Here is a 17,497-nt window from a genome sequence, read left to right as displayed (position 1 = left end):
GCGATCCGAATCAAGTTCTCATAGGTCATACACAAGGAGGTTAGAATAATCTAACATACATAATGCTGTCAAATGCTATGTGAAAGGCTTTCAAAAAAAAGCAGGAATCTGCCGACGTGGCTGTAACACAGAACATGGTAATCTCATACGAACAAAGAAGGTCATACGTTGAAACAATGATTTTTTACTCTGGCTACAGAATTCCTTCCCTAGATTAGCTCAAAATGTAAGCATTTTTGTAGAAAAATACTGCGTATCCAAATCTGCTGCCACTGTCACACAAGTCTGCTGACACTAAATACTGTCAAATATATAAAACACTGAAACATTAAAGTCATTTGAAAAACATCTAGTACAGCTCACATTCTGCAAGTATGAAGGAAACGATGGGAATAGGAACGGCATGCACCATCTCTTATGCGAACGCATGACGACGACGTTCGATCAATATCCACTTCGCGGAAATGATCAGAACATATTCTGCTATGATTTGTTGGTTTCCAGCCTTTGTGTCGCACTGCCTTGGTCCACAACCTTCTCATTGCAGTGTCCTTTGGGAACCTACACATCGTACAAATGAAAAGTAGAAACAAACAGTCCGTATTTAAGCTGTAAGTATTAATTTGACAACAATATTTACTTGTGGAAAGTATCAGCTGATTTTACACCTATTGGTACAACCATAGGCAACGCAATTAACTATTTTTTTTTTCAAAAATAAACGCATAAAGTACCGCCAGCAATTCAGTTCGAACAGACATTTGACGCCAATTTTTTGATACTCCCAATATGGCGTAGTGCGAACTGAGGTGGCTTAATTTGTGTGGATTAGATTAGATTAGTACAGTACTTGTTCCATAGATCATGAATACGACACTTGAAACATCCTGGCAGATTAAAACTGTGTGCCCGACCGAGACTCGAGCTCGGGACCTTTGCCTTTCGCGGGCAAGTGCTCTACCAATTGAGCTACCGAAGCACGACTCACGCCCGGTACTCACAGCTTTACTTCTGCCAGTATCTCGTCTCGTACCTTCCAAACTTTACAGAAGCTCTCCTGCGAACCTTGCAGAACTGGAAACATCCCCCAGGCTGTGGCTAAGCCATGTCTCCGCAATATCCTTTCTTTCAGGAGTGCTAGTTCTGCGAGTCTCGGTCGGACACACAGTTTTAATCTGCCAGGAAGTTTCATATCAGCGCACACTCTGCTGCAGAGTGAAAATCTCATTCTGAATACGACACTTCGTAATGATGTGAAACGTGCCAGGTTAATTTTCTCCCCATGAAATCCCTTCCTTACTTCTGTCCATGTTGTTCCGGATTTTTATTTCTTCTGCTTTGAAAGCTTTCCAAATTTAGTATTTTGTTTTTAAAACGGTTTCTTTCTGCTATTTCTGATTCTTTGATGTTGTTTGGGGGTTGGGGAAATTACCTACTAACTATATCCGAAAGTTCATCTAATGAGTAGAAGGAGTTGCCATTAAGAAATTCTTCTAATTTCCTTTTAAATGCTATATGGCTATCTGTCAGACTTTGGATGCTATTCGGTAAGTGACCAAAGACTTTTGTGGCAGCATAATTTACCCCCTTCTGAGCCAAAGCGTATGGGCATGTACACTTATTTTAACCACCTTGCTTTTGTCCTCGAGTGCTGCAGCACAGTTTTCGTTGATTGTAACACGCTGCACCTGCTGCTTGTTTGGTGCTGTAAAGTCGAACAATGATGGCATTGCTTTCTCGTAGTTCCAGGTCTTATTAAGTAATCATCTTGTAGGAAGTGCTGGTGACAAAGGAAACTGTGAGACGTAGGGTTAGAGACTTCCCTTTTAATAGAAATAACTCACTTCTTCAGTAGCTCTTTGTTCTTTAGAGGAAATCTGTCCGACGCAAATAAGTTAGCAGACGCACGAAGTCAGTTAGTTTCTGCCTAAATTTCTCTCATAACCTTATTACCAATGAAATGCTAAACCTCTTTCCTTATTCCACCGATTCGTACATTTGAGAGCAGAGCAAGAAATCACCTTTTTTTATAAGTCTTCCTTAAAGATCGACAGTAACCTTTTGCCCAACTACAATATGACGACCAGTGTAGACGACTGAAATCTGAATTCAGTGTGAAAGCTCTATGCTCAAAGATCGGGATTGTACATTTGCATAGTATGTCACTGGTGAGACACTTCAGTTCGATGGTGTGTAGAATCTGTGGCGTCAGTTTGTTTGTAAACAGTCATCGTGGTGCTTAATATGAAGTGTGTTGTGTAAGTGGTTAAGATAGTTGCCAGATCGATAACAGAATATGGAATGTGATCCGAATAAAAAACCGGAGCCACCATTGAAAGTAAGAATGTGCTTTAGACATAAAATTTACGAATAACGAATTGGCAGCGCATTGGTGATTCTTAATGTTGTAGTACGATAACTCTTGAGTTTTGCTCTCACCAAAAGTGTATGACTTAATGTTCACAAGAACGACTGTAATGGCGTAGAAGTACCCGTACGAGATATCCATCACCCCTTGTCCTGAGAAATCTTCCAGTGTATGATTGTAGGTAACAGAAATGCATAGACTTCGACTGGCTAATAAGCTAATGGGTCTGATAATGCTCGCTACTCTATTCGCTCGTTTTTCACAGGGAAACAAATGCCCATAACCATCTGTGTGCCCTTAATCTCTCTAATTATATCACTATAGATTTATGCGATACATCTAGAGAAGAGAGTTATACTTCAGAGATTAAAGAATTATTTTGCCCATTCCCAGATTTCAAAAGTGATGTCGCAAATAGAACTCGTCCGACAACGTTCTGAACGTACTGAGCGTATGATTGTGCAAGTTACACAGAGATTCTTAAAGCCTCCTTTGATGTAGTTAAATCTGGGAAAGATGACTGCTTACGACAAACCCTTTATAAAGTTGTGTCACATGCGTCACACTTGTGGCACCGCAATACTACCATATTTAGCCATCGATATCTTATAAAACTGTTGGGATACTATAATAGTGGCAGATTCGTTATGTAGTGATGTGTCAATGACGTGTCACGTTACATCGGTGCTTTACATATTATTTAACGCAAGTCTTTTTTTTTCCTTTTTGTGCATTATGCAGCACACTTACTCATACAAAAGCAAAAATTAGTGTTGTTACACAAGAGCAATAATACTTTCTCTTCTAAATTATGTAGGCTTTGTGTGCGACACATTTCTGAACAGAGATGTTTGTATGGAACAGGATTGCTTAAGAAGCAGCAGCTGTACCATTCCAAGTCATCTTGTACAACGTTCTGCATTCTGTTACGCGGAATGATGATAAAAGATTTCACGAGCAATTTTCATATAGATAATTTCAAACCCATCAATCGAAAAAAACGCCCCTTGAAAAGAATGTGAAGTTTAGCTTTGTGTATCTCCAGAAGCAAACGCATGATAAACCAGAAACTCCGCACGTGATAACTTACGATCAAAAGATCTTCCAATATAAAATTTAATTCTCCTGCTCCTTTCAAATAGTTTACAAACTGAGGGCAAAGATGACAATTTTTGCAAAACCTGTATTTTGCGAATACAAATGTTTTATTTCACCTTTGATCATCGTAACATGCATTCGGCGCCGTCAACATTAACACAATAATAATAAAAACTTGGGCAAGTGTCATCAAGTGCAAGAAAATAATGCAGGATTCTAAAAGGCGTCCTTTTAACTAGCCCCTGAGTGGAGAGCGCAGGGAGTGGAACGTTGCAATCGGCTACGAGTTGTTGGCGGGTCGCTACGAGTTGTTGGCGGGTCGCTACAAGGACCAGTTACACCTTCTTTGCACATTTCTGTAAATTATATTAACAATCACTATAAACAACACCACACACGGATCAACACTTAATTCTCAACGGCTTGTTATTGTTACGGCGCACAATACCTTACGTATGCCGTGTTGGCAGAGACCAGAAACATTCTGGAGTGGCACGAAGTCACCGATCACAGGGGGACCAAGTACAAGTGCGAAATCAGTAGATACATAACAATAACAACAAAAAGTTTTCTAAAAGCTCAGTTACAAGATTAATGACCTGGCTTTAGGGAAGCGTCCGATTCCACCCGTCTGCTTTGATCAAAGACGTCATCAGTATGAAGGAAACAACTACTTGCAGAGTGTACAAAATTGGGACTATGTCATCACTACATACACATGCCAACAAACGCGAACAAAAATAAAAAAAAAAAAAAAACCGGAACAAGAACGTCTCATTCCAACAATAAAATGAAACTAACGGGGCAACCGCGGAAAGGAAGGGTTTTGGGGGGGGGGGGGGGGGGGGGGGGGGACAATTCCCTTGGCATATATAGCTGAAACGAAGTCCTCAGTACCAAAAAACCACTATCTACAATTTCGAAAATTGAAATCGGACAATTCCTTTGACCTGTATTGCTCAAAGCAGCTCTTGATGTCTACCGCCAAACCTGAAATACTAATGCCACAACCACAAACTTCACATATCTACATAACTCATAAGACACCACTGAAACCAAAACCTTAATAACTCGAAAACCCAAAAAAACCCATATTCACTAGCTCAATTAAAACACAGCTGAAATACCATAAATATAAAACAGACAAAATATCAGAATTAAGCTCACTGAAAACAAAGCAAACACTTCCATATCTATGTTACAGCACTGAGTACCCAGACTTAAATAAACCCACACTGCCACAATGATAGCCAAGACTCAAATGAACCCAATCATACATTAAACTCAATGTGTCACATCCATAACCACAGGGCACGATCAAATACAACACAACATCTGCAAACATGAACCGACTCAAAAACACCGTGCCATAGTGACGTCACACACCACAGCACCATTACATCATGCATCAAAGCAGACAATTGGAATTCGGCATTTCCAATGAACCAAATGACCTACATAGTTGAGTGATGACAAAGGTAAAAAATAATTAATGGATAAATGACAATAAGTACATGAAACGGTAGGACGATGAACAGTTTACCGTAGATCAAATTTTCTTAGACACTCATTACATTTAGTTGCTTAAAATAATCTGGACATGAGTCACATGGTCTAAGTCCTGCAGTGCACCTTATGGCTTTCCTTTGTTATTTAAACACTCATTTTTAATCTACTGAATTACTCCACAATAGTATCCTATCACTTTGGTGGGAATGAAAGAATGCTAAATATGCATGTAATAGAGCTTGTACAACAGATAGATGATATTTACATCTATACTCTGCAAACCACTGTGAAGTGCATGGCAGAACCTACATCCTATTGTACCAGTTGCTGTGGTTTCATCACGTTCCTTTTTCTTGTTCGGAACGCAGGAAGAATGATTGTTTGAATGCCTCTGCGTGTGCCGTAATTACTCTAAGCTTGTCCTCGTTATCCCTATGTGGGAGATGCATAGGGTGATGTAGTATCTTGCTAGAGTCATCAGTTAAAGCAGGTTCTTGAAACTTTGTTAGTAGATTTTCTCAGGATAGTTTACATTTGTCTTGAAGAGTCTGCCAGTTCAGTTTTTCTCAGCATCACTGTAACACTCTCCCATGTGTCAAATAAACATGTGACCATTCATGCTGCCCTTCTCTGTTTATGTTCAGTTTCCCCCAGTTAGTTCTATCTGGTTCAGGTCCCACATACTTGAGCAACATTCTAGAATGGGTCGCATGAGTGATTTGTAAGGAATCTCCTTTGTAGACTGATTGCACTTCCCCACTATTCTACCAATAGCCTAAATTGTACCACCTGCTTTACACACAATGGTGTCTGTGTGATCACTGCCGATTCCAGCTGTGACTCATTTATATTACAGTCATAGTATGCTAGATTTTTTTTCATTTTGTAAAGTGCACAGTTTTACATTTCTGAACATTTAAAGCAAGTTGCCAATCGTTGCACTACTTTTAAATCTTACTGAGATCTGACTGAATATTTAAGTAGATTCTTTCAGACAGTACTTCATTGTACATAACTGTGTCATCTCCAAAAAGTCTGAGGTTACTATTAATATTGCCTGCAAGGTTATTAATACACAACAAGAACAGCAAGGGTTTCAACACACTTTACTGGGGCACAACCGAAGTTACTGCTACATCTGACAATGACTCTCTGTCCAAGATAACATAATGCATCCTCCCTATCAAAAAGACCTTAATCCGCTCACAAATTTCACTTGATACCCCCATATGATCAAACTTTTGACAATAAGCATAGGTGTTGTACTGTATCAAGTGCTTTTAAGAAATCAAGAAATACGGCATCTACCTGCATACCTTGACCCAAACTTTTCAGTACATCATACGAGAAAAGTGGAAGTTGGGTTTCACATGATTAATGTTTTTCGAATCCATGCTGGTTGGCATCAAGGAGATCATTCTGTTCAAGATATGTCATTACGTTTTAGCTCAGAATATGTTCTAAGATTCTACAACAAATCAATGTCAAAGATATTGGACGGCAGTTTTGTAGATCACTTTTATTACCCTTATTGTAGAGTGGTGTTACATGTGCTTTTTTCCAGCTACTGGGCATGGTTTTGTGTTCGAGGGATATACAGTAGAAATGTTAGAAAAAGGGCTAATTCAATTGTAAATTCAGTATAGAGTCTGATAGGGATGCCATTGAACCCTGGAGCTTTGTTCAATGTTAATAATTTCAGTTGTTTCTCCACACCAGTGACACTAATACTGATTTCAGGCATTTTTTTTTAGTGGTACAAGGATTAAATTGTGGCAATTCCTCTTTGTTTTGTTTTGTAAAGGTACATTGGAAAATAGAGTTAAGCATTTCAGCTTTTGCTTTGCTACCCTCAATTTCAGTTCATGTCTCATATGCTAGGAACTGGACACTACTTTGGTGCCACTAACAGCCTTTACATACAACCAGAATTTCTTTGGGTTTCATGAAAGATCATTTAACATTATTCTGTTACAGTAGTCATTGAAGGCCTCATGCAGTGTCTTTTGACAGACAAACGTCTTTCATTTAGCATTTCTCTATCTATAGTCCTATACTTTGTGTTACACCTATTATGCACATTCTTTAAAAGCTTCTTTACGGTGATTGTATATCATGGATGGTATCTCCCATTATGAACTGTTCTACTGGCTACACATGTATCCAGTGCATGGTTGACTATTCTTTTAAAATTGAGCCATAGTTCCTCTACATGCTCCTGCCCTGTGCTGAAAATTTCAAGTTCCTCATTGAGATATGACACTATTGATCTTTTATCTAGCCTTCTGAACCTATATACAGTATCAGTCTGCTTGTTTTAGATGCCCTTTGAACTTTGATAATCATTGTTGCCACGACCGTGTCATGCTCACTGATACCACTTACAATGTGACATCCTCAAGATCCAATATACTTCCATCATAGGTGGGTTTCTGAACTATCTCTTCTAGGTAGTTTTCAGAGAAGGCATTCAGTAATGTTTTAAACGGTCTCTTATCATGCCCACCTCTAACAAAAACGTTATCCCCCCAATTGATTGTTGGATGATTAATGTACCCACCGATGATTACAGTATGATTGGAGAACTTACACATAGGTGAATTGAGGTTTTCTCTAAATTTTTGGTTACATTAGGAGATGATACTGGTGTACACTAGAAGGATCCATTTACCATTTTACGCCCACCCGTGATACTGAGTCTTGCCCATAAAATTGCACTTGCAGCTTAAATTTCTATCTTGGTGGATTTGAGTTTTTTGTCTGCTGTGACAAATACCACCACCTCCATTTCCCATTTAAGTGTAAGCCTTCGATATACACTTAAATTTTCCCCAAAAATATCACTGCTATCAATTTCAGGTTCCAACCACCTTTCTGTACCAAATTTTTGAGAGCTTCACTGCTTTTCAGGTGTGCTTCAAATCCTGGCACTTTGTTGCAAATGCTTTGGCATTTAACCATTAGGACTTTAATGTTCTCACCTCTGAGAGGCATTTCTTTCGATCTTACACTGATACTTCTGGGTTTCCTGCACCTATTATTATCTGGATTGGATGGAGAGTTGCCTAATTTTTTTAAAAAAAACCTTGTGTGCACGCCACACACAGTCAGCTACCGAAGTAGCAGTCTCTCATTTGTAGTGCATACCTGACCCATTTAGGGGCACCCTAGATTTCTCAAAGGTATGGCACAAGGCCAGGAAGTCGCAGCCTAACTTGTCACATGACTTTCAAAATCTCTGGTACAGTCCTTCCACTTGGCTCAGAGCCAAGGGGCCACGATCAGTTCTGGGAACAATGCTGCAAATTGTGATCTTTGTTGAAACTCTGTGTACAAGGCTGGTTCTCTCAATCTTCTCTGTCGATTGGTGGAATGATCCAAGTATGACCTTGGAACTCAGACAACAGGGATCATTTGTTCCAACATGTGCCGCAGTCTGAAGTTCCTTGCAGCCTGTTCCCTCAGTGGCTGCTGGAACAGCCTTTTCATCATTTTGAATGAGGCCTCCTGGTATAAACATTGAGTGCACCAGGTAACCTTTCATGTCTCTTGATGCCATTTCCCTAAGGGGTACCATCATTCGCTGTATGTTTAACTGCTTGCCCTTTTGCTTTTGCCTCCTTTTAACACCAAACAAAACGGGTGATGTGTGCCCCACTAGCTCAGATTCATTTTCAGTGAAAGACAACACCTCAGACTCATTGATTAGGGGGACTGATATAACACTGAGTCCTCCTCAGTCCCTGTTGACACTGTAGAGGGTGCCTACATCTACAGGGAGACAGATCTACAGGACAGGTGGTACTGGTATATGACTCTTGGGAGCTCTTTCAATATGTTGATTTGTAGCTGCTGCCAATTATTTTACAGTAGTCAGAGTGATTTCCAGATGCTTACGAATGTCGGGCAACTCACCCCATATTCAAGAACAGGATTCACATTAGGGCTGCATTTTGACTGGTGCAGTGTATTACAGGACAGTCAGCAAATAAGTACAAGCTGTGAATACTGTTTATCTTTTATGTCTGTTTAGCTAAAGAACTACTAACTTCCTATAAGAACGGAAGTAAATAAACAATAGGAGATTTCTGTTAAGGCAACAGAAAAACCTGCAGTAAAAGTTTCTAATTTCCTAATACTTTTTGAGGTTGGTTATAATTATTAGCAAACTCGAAAATAGAGTTAATTTACAATAAATGTATATAATATATACTCCTCTTTAAGGTAAAACTAGATGTAACCCAATATGTTAGTTAGAATATCTGCTACAGTAACTAAATCACAAGTGCCGATTTACTACAAATTAGATTATGCGCAGATTGTAACTTCTGAAAATTCTCTAAAATGTAAACCAAGTAGCACACGATGAGTGTTGTCATCTGCATGTAGCACTGCGTCACATGATACAACTGTAAGTAAATCTTTTATGTAAATAATGAAAAGGAAAATTCAGGATGGAATGTAACAATATTATGAGAAGGGAAGTAGCTACTCATTAAATAGCAGAGACACTGAGATGCAGATAGGTACAACAAAAAGACTCTCACAATTAAAGCTTTCAGCTATTGGCCTTCGTCGATAAAACACACACACACACACACACACACACACACACACACACACACACACACACACACAAAACGCACTATGTAGCTAAAAACATTTTTAGTCTGATGATAGCAGCTGTATTATGCTCTTGGCCCTAAGCGACCTTGCAGTTGTCATTATATTCCACAGAGTATTTTATATAATTGATAGTTATGTTATATTTTTACATTTCAATTTTTATTCCTATGACATTTCTGCTTGATGAGAGCACTTTTGCTCAGATGTTTTAAGCCATGGTGCAGTTAATTACATGTGTTCCGTGTAATTTTTTGCTCTAATGAAGATTGCCTTAGTGCAATCAAAACCATGGTGAATTGACAAAATTTTGTGCAACCAAAGTGGCTGTATGTACTTCCTGTAATTAAATAGTGTATGGTTGCTGGATTCCAGCCAATAAAATGTTTAAAATTTCTACTTCAACTGTTTCGTATTGGCCAAGTAAGAGTGCATTAAGCATTCTCTCTCACTGTGTAGCGGTAGATTTTTTTTTTTTTTTTTTTTTTTTTTGAGGGAATGTTGTGGGAGGCCATGTAGAGTGCTTTGCTGAGGTTCGACAATTGTTGGTAATATATATATTTTCAAAACAGTTGTAGATTTTTCCTGCCATGCTCTCAACTGTTTTATCATAAATACTGGATATGAAACCATACTATGAAGAACTAAGTATTTCATTAGATTCAGAATATTGAATCATCTGTTTATGCAAGCAGTATTCTATTATTTTTGATATTATGGATATAAGTAATATATAGGTTGACAGTTATCTGGAGATGCCATATCTCCTTCCTTATGTACTGGTCCAGCTACAGATAATTTCAAACATTCCAGATATATACCTTCACTTAAGATGTTATTGATTATTTTCGTCAGTAGCATTAGAATTTAATTTCTGACATATTTAATAGCATAATTTGAGAGGCCATAGTAATCCTCTGATCTAGAATTATGATATTGTCACCTTAGTGACGACTGATAAAATGTGCCTTTAGAATATTGGGTAGAATTGGTGTCTGGTATACTTTATCCTCACAGTTTATTTCCTTGCAGCTTTGTACTTATTCACTGAGTTCAGTAGATACATATCTTTCTCTTTGCACATTGATTTCAGACCTATAAATCTTTTTCACCTTCACATACCTTTCGTTGTCAGCACTATTATTCTTTGACCTATCATAATAGAGTGGCATTATGATTCCTATTCTACTTAGATGTGTGCTGTACCAATTTTTTAGATTTTGTGGTTTAATGCAGCAACTCTGTGTTGATGTTTTCTTGTAACATTTAGGGCAACATGCTTCAAACTGTTGAGCTAATAGTTCTAAAAATTTGTTGGTAAATTCGTTAGCACCTACAGTGGTTATTATTTTGTCCTATTTTATTAAATTGCATTTAAATATCAATTGGTTTATCTTTAAGTCATTAATTGGTCTTATAATGTTTCTATCTTCAGTGGATGTTTCAGTTATTTTACTGTTAAGAGTTTGAGCCGTAGTCCCTCATCATCAGAAATGCATAGTTTGACTGTATCAATTTCTGTATTGCTTCAATGAAAATCACCATTATATTATCTAGACATTCTTCCTGCCTTGTAGATTTATAATTTATACAACAGAAGTTAAAGGATCTTAATGTATTTATCAAATTATAAACATTCCTGTTCTTGAACCTAATGTCTATGTCGTTATCACCAAATATTAATATTCTGTAGTGTTTTTACTGGAATGGCAAGAGGATCAGTTTCTCCAGAAGATCCACGAACAAGTCTTCATTGTGCTTTGGGGGGGGGGGGGGGGGGGGAGGGGGGCTTGTTTATGCTGATGCTACTATAATTTCCTGTTTTGGCAACATTATGGCTACAGCTTCAAATTTTATTTCTGTGGATACTTGAGTTACTTCTGTAATTTTGTACATTAGGTTCACACTATTTTTAACATAGACACGTACCCCACAATTTTTTAACACCTGTTCTGCAGCAGCTGGTTGCCAATTCATATCCAAATGGTGCACTTAATCTATTGAAAAATTATGCATATTTCTCACTAATTTAACTACATTCATGGGGCTTTCACATTGCACTTGGCATCTTGATTCGTTCCACTGTGTTTTACTGCTTCAGCTTTCCTTTCTCCCACTACTTTTGTGATGCACTTAAGATCACATAAATAACTACCCAGAAGGATGTATAGAATAGTTTCTATGCTGCATTTGGAACTTATATACTACTGCCTTTTCTGTCCAAGGACTATAGTCAGGAAAGCACACTGCTAAGCTTAATGTATAAGAAAGCACCCTTTTACAAAAACTATTTCCTTCAAACTCTTTTAACCCAGTTTCAGTAAAAAGACCATGTTCTCGACCCTGTAAAAAACTACATTTGTTTTTTCAATCAAACATATAGAGTCCTAAAACCTAATGGGGACAAGGTGAAAGTGCAGTGAAAATATGCCCACATTATGCTGATACTGAGTTAAATGTTACATCTTTCAGTATATTTTGCTACTATCTAGGAAACGTAAAATCGAAAGTCCTAATGAAAACAAAAGAGACTTTGCACCAGAAAATTTGAAAAACTTCAAGAACATAATTTTTTTTGTTTTGTTTTTTAAAATTCTCTAATGCATTCAGCTCTATAATTCTTTTTATAAAAAATAAAGGCATAAGGAATCTAGTAATAAGAACAGTGTTCTCTGTATAGCATCTGCCATTGCTAGCTATTTCATACAGGATGGTCCACAGAAAATAATTGTATTCAAGCAGTGATCCATATTGTTTGAGACAAACGGGTCACAAGGCAATATATGAATTTTATTGGAGTAGGAATAAAAATCTGAAGTCTGTCATGCCATTGTTGCATGACCACAGATCGCAATTTGCATATGAAAGTAATTAAATTTTATCTAAAGGAAGACAAGCTTACTATCGTAATGAATTTTGCTGAAAATTATTCATTTATCATTCAGAATGCAGTGCAAGGTTTCCATGGGGAAAATAGTCGAGCGAAAGTTCATCCATTTGCGATCTATTTTCCCCAATATCAGAAGGTGGGATCTATGAGTTTTTGCAATTCCTATGACAGCACATTTAGGCATACTGTTCAGGTTTTTGTCAAGGAGCTAATCAAATGTGTAAAAACCCACTGTGCTTAGATTTCCCACATCCATTATTTCAGTGATTTCCCCTGTGCACAATGAAAAACTTTCAAAAATTTTCTCAGTTTGTAAGAAGAGAAGTTTAAACTGGAGCCTACTCTAGTAGGAACTGGAGAAAATCATCATTTTTTTGCCAGCTGCTGAAAAAACTACTCAGGTCAGCACAGTTTGAGATGATGCATCTTCTTTTCTGGCCAAGATTAGTAACAGTGGAGGAAGTACGATAGTACCGGACTTCCAGCCAGGACAATATTCTGCATGCATTTACGAAAAAAAGTGAATTGGAAACTTCTGCAAGACTTCCACTGAGCAAAAGGACACTTTAATAAGTTTTGTGCACCCACATTGCCCAGAAAATTTATTTTATTGATCACCATGGAGTGAAAAGTGCTGGGCTCTGTAACAGCACATTATTTCAATTATTCCAGCTCTTATCAAGGACAGCATCTGGCTGTCAGTTTTCCTTGTGATATTCAATGAAACTTCCAAAAAATTCAAATAGCTTTGAGAAAACATAAGCTCATGATCCTAAAAGAAACCCCTTCTAACTTTGGTCTGGGACACTTAAAGAAATCTGTCATCAGACTTGAGACTCTGTGGTAACAAACTCCTGTCAGGCTTGAGATCCTATGGTGAAGAAACCTATGCATGGTTGTCATGACACAGCTTTGGGTATGGCCCCCATGGTAATGGGGATGCTGATTTTCTCACTTTGAAAGAAACCAGTGGTTGGTAAGCCACCATGGACCATAGTTATATATTTATACAATTTTTCACCAGTACACTGATGTTTCCCTTAAACTGCATAATATGCAAACAGAAGATATGCTATACGTTAGACCAGAATTAAACCACTACATCAATAACATCATGAAATAAGAAGACGCATTCAAATTCTCAAGAACACGAATTCTTTTCTAAAAAATTTTAGTCAGACTGCTATGAATGCCAAAATTTACATATGTGACCATGGTGTAAACTTTAAGGCAGTTTATAAACTGTGTTCCAGCTGTTGTGCAAAAAATTTACTACTGTGTTCTAGAGTGTTTGGTAATGCACATTTATATTTTAAAGTTCATTACTTGTTTCATTCTGTAGTTATTACACCAGAAATACTGTTTGAAATATGTCATTTTGAGTTGTGACAAATGACACCCTTAGTTATTTCGTACTTTTTCAAGTTTTTCTGATTCATACTCACTTCCTGTTCATTAGTACTTCATATTTTACATTTCCTGGACACTGCTAAACAATGGTAAAAAATAATGTCACATTTAACTTGAGCACCAGTGGAGTAAAAGCATATCTTCACTGCACCTTCAGCTTGCATTTTTGTAAAGGTGCTATATGCTGTCATTGCAGAACCAAATCTAGTTTTTTAGATGTTTTAAAACATATTCTTTCTAATGAAAATTGTTTAAACAGTTTGAAGGGAATAGTTTATTGTAAAAGTGGACTGAAAATACGTCTTTCTCTGTTTTTACAAAAACTATCAACTTTGCTTTCATTTTGTAAACTATTGGAATTACAACTGTTTACACATATATATTCCTCCCTCCCTCCCCCCCCCCCCCCTCACCCCCCAACAGAAAAAATTCTAATTGTGTTGACAGACTTATCTGTAGTTTAGTCTGAGGTATAGATTACGTTGGAAAGTAACAATATTCTTGTGAGTTGGTAAAACTGATGAATGTGAAAGAAAGAAGCCTGGTTGTGGTGACAGACTGATCTGCAACTTAGCCTGTTTGAAAAAATTGCCTCTGATATCACATTATATTTGCCATGTTATTTACAACATTTGTTTTATGTTTCCTCTATCACTGGCCAAAGCTAATGACTAGTATAAAATATTTCTTTTATCCAAATTAAAAATAATGGAAAATCATACTATCTCAGGTTCCGTAATTAGATACTCGTGCTAATAAACCTGTACAGTTGTTCTTTTTAAGTAGGCCTATATGGTTGTTTCAAACATAGTATAGCACGGTCAGTACACACAGATGTTTCAAAATGTGATCATTGTCGAACTGAATGTCACCTGACGGTATTACGACACATGAAGCAGTAAGGAAAGTGTATGACTGGAGCAAAGATGAACAGGGAATTATTGTAGAAGCAATACTTGCTGCAAGTGGGGAAAACCACTGACAAAAGCAAGGCCTAGGAAAGAGCACCTTGGAAATGGTGCAACTGTTCATTCAGTGCTGCTGTGAACATCTACAGAAAATGGTTGAAAGACAGTGAAATCCTGAGATGTTGTCCATCCCCGCCTTTCATAGAATGGGAAGGTCAGTGGTTCGCCTGCTCTGTAAAGCAGGATAGGTGACGGTCTGTAGCAGATTCGATGACAGAGTACCATACTGGTTTTTGGAGCACGCCATTAAGCACATACGTGACTCCACAACAGACTATGTGTTTCCACTTCTCTTCAACAACATTGTCCATTATGATTGCGGTATGCACAAGATCATCAGGATTCGAACATGGATCAATGGAAATGTGGCTCCTTGTCAGATGAATCATGCTTCTTATTATACCAGGAGGATGGTTGTATCTGGATATGCCATTGTCCACTTGAATTATTCCAGAAACATGCTCCACTCTATGAACACAGGCAGATAGGGGTAGTATTATGCTATGGGAGGACATTCACCTGAGCTTTCATGGGACGGGTGGTTGTAGTTGAAGACACTGTGATAGCTGTGGACTACATGAAGATTATTGCAACCAGCAGCATCCCTTCATGCTTGATGTCTTCCTAATGACGGCAGCATCATCCAGTAGTGACACATTGCCAGAAGTGTGCTACAGTGACATGAGGAACACAATAATGAACTCTCATTGTTGGCTTGGCACACAGATATGTTTTATCTGAGCCTGATGAAACACATCTGGCAGGCCAGATTTGAGATTAGATTAGATTAGTTTTCGTTCCATAGATCCGTGCTGAGGAGATCCTCGTGGATGTGGAACATGTAATTTTTTTTTTTTTTAAGCTGAAATAACAGTACTAATAGTATGAATATATACAATACATCATTTGTTTCTGTTAAAAAATTCGTCAATGGAGTTGGCCACTAGTAAGTCTTTCAGGCTTCTTTTAAACTGATCTTTATTTGTAACTAAATTATTTATGTTTACTGGCAAATTATTGAAGATGAGTGTTCCTGAGTAGTGGACACCTTTTTGAACTAAAGTAAGTGCTTTTAAGTCCTTGTGCAGATCATTTTTGTTCCTAGTATTGTATGTATGAACTGAGCTGTTTGTTGGAAAAAGAGATATATTATTTAGGACAAATTTCATTAATGAGTAAATATACTGAGAGGCTGTAGTTAGTAAACCCAGTTCTTTGAAGAGGTTTCTGCAGGACGTCCGTGAATTTACTCCACAAATAATACATATTACACGCTTTTGGACTCTGAAAACTTTTGTTTGACTTGAAGAGTTACCCCAAAATATTATACCATGTGACATTATGGAACGAAAGTAGGCAAAGTATGCAAGCTTTTTCATTTTTATGTCGCCTATGTCTGCTAACACTCAAATTGCAAATACAGATTTGTTAATGCGTTTCTGCAGTTCTGTGGTGTGCTCTTCCCAACTGAATTTATTATCAAGTTGTAATCCCAGGAATTTAAGACTGTCAACCTCTTCTATCTGCTCTTCTTCGTATTTTATGCATATGCTGGGTGGAAACCTCTTACAGGTTCTGAATTGCATATAGTGGGTCTTTTCGAAGTTTAATGTCAGTGAGTTGGCTTTAAACCATTTATTAATATCCATGAAAATATCATTAGCAGATCTTTCTAGAACTACACTTGACATACTATTTATTGCAATACTTGTGTCATCTGCAAACAAAACGAACTCTGCTTCTGGCAGTGTAACTGATGAGAGATCATTAATGTACACAAGAAAAATCAATGGGCCTAAGATTGATCCCTGTGGGGCACCACATGTAATTTCTTCCCATTCTGATGATGACTGATGACTTAATTCAATAGTCCCTTGCACTGACACCCTTTGTTTCCTGTTAGTGAGGTATGACTTGAGCCATTTTGCAGCACTGCCCGTGACACCATAGAATTCTAATTTACTTAAAAGGATGTTGTGGTTCACACAATCAAATGCCTTTGACAAATCACAGAAAATACCTGCTGCTTGTAATTTGTTATTTAATGAATTAAGTACATTTTCACTGTAGGTGTAAATAGCCTTCTTGATATCAGAACCCTTCAGAAATCCAAACTGTGTTCTTGACAATATGTTATTTGTGGCCAGATGGTTGAGCAGCTGCCTGTACATTACTTTTTCTAAAATTTTTGAGAATGCTGGCAAAAGTGAAATCGGTCTGTAGTTTGATGGTATCTCTTTATCCCCTTTCTTGAATAGAGGCTTAACATCTGCATATTTTAGCCAGTCAGGAAATGTCCCAGTTATAATTGACTGGTTACACAAGTAACTTAGAATTGTACTAAACTCACAAGAACATGCCTTAATTAACTTTGTTGATATTTCATCGTACCCACTAGAATGCTTTGTTTTTAAAGATTTTACTATGGACGTTATTTCTTTTGGTGAAGTGAGTGATATATTCATGTACTTGAAGCTATTTGTGAAGCCTAGTTTCAGATATTCAAGGGCATTATTTACTGATCCTGAAAGTCCCATTCTATCAGTAACAGATATAAAGTACTTGTTAAATAGATTTGCCACACTATGCCCATCAGTTACTAATGTGTCATCTACCCTTAGTGCTATTTGC

General features: G+C 37.6%; 1 protein-coding gene across 1 annotated transcript in view; it reads left to right on the top strand.

Annotated features, from left to right (window-relative positions):
* The first annotated feature begins 2,177 nt into the window (after positions 1 to 2,177).
* The window catches only part of LOC124607272 (ATP-dependent RNA helicase abstrakt), a 145,435-nt gene continuing 130,115 nt past the window's right edge, over positions 2,178 to 17,497 (top strand). Inside the window, exon 1 of the mRNA XM_047139550.1 lies at positions 2,178 to 2,338. Coding sequence (XP_046995506.1) covers positions 2,297 to 2,338 — 42 coding nt within the window. The 5' untranslated portion in view covers positions 2,178 to 2,296. The remainder of the gene's footprint in view (positions 2,339 to 17,497) is intronic.

Source organism: Schistocerca americana, chromosome 3, assembly GCF_021461395.2.
Source record: "Schistocerca americana isolate TAMUIC-IGC-003095 chromosome 3, iqSchAmer2.1, whole genome shotgun sequence".
NCBI classification, from domain to species: Eukaryota; Metazoa; Arthropoda; class Insecta; order Orthoptera; family Acrididae; genus Schistocerca; species Schistocerca americana.
This window is presented reverse-complemented; position numbering and strand designations above follow the sequence as displayed.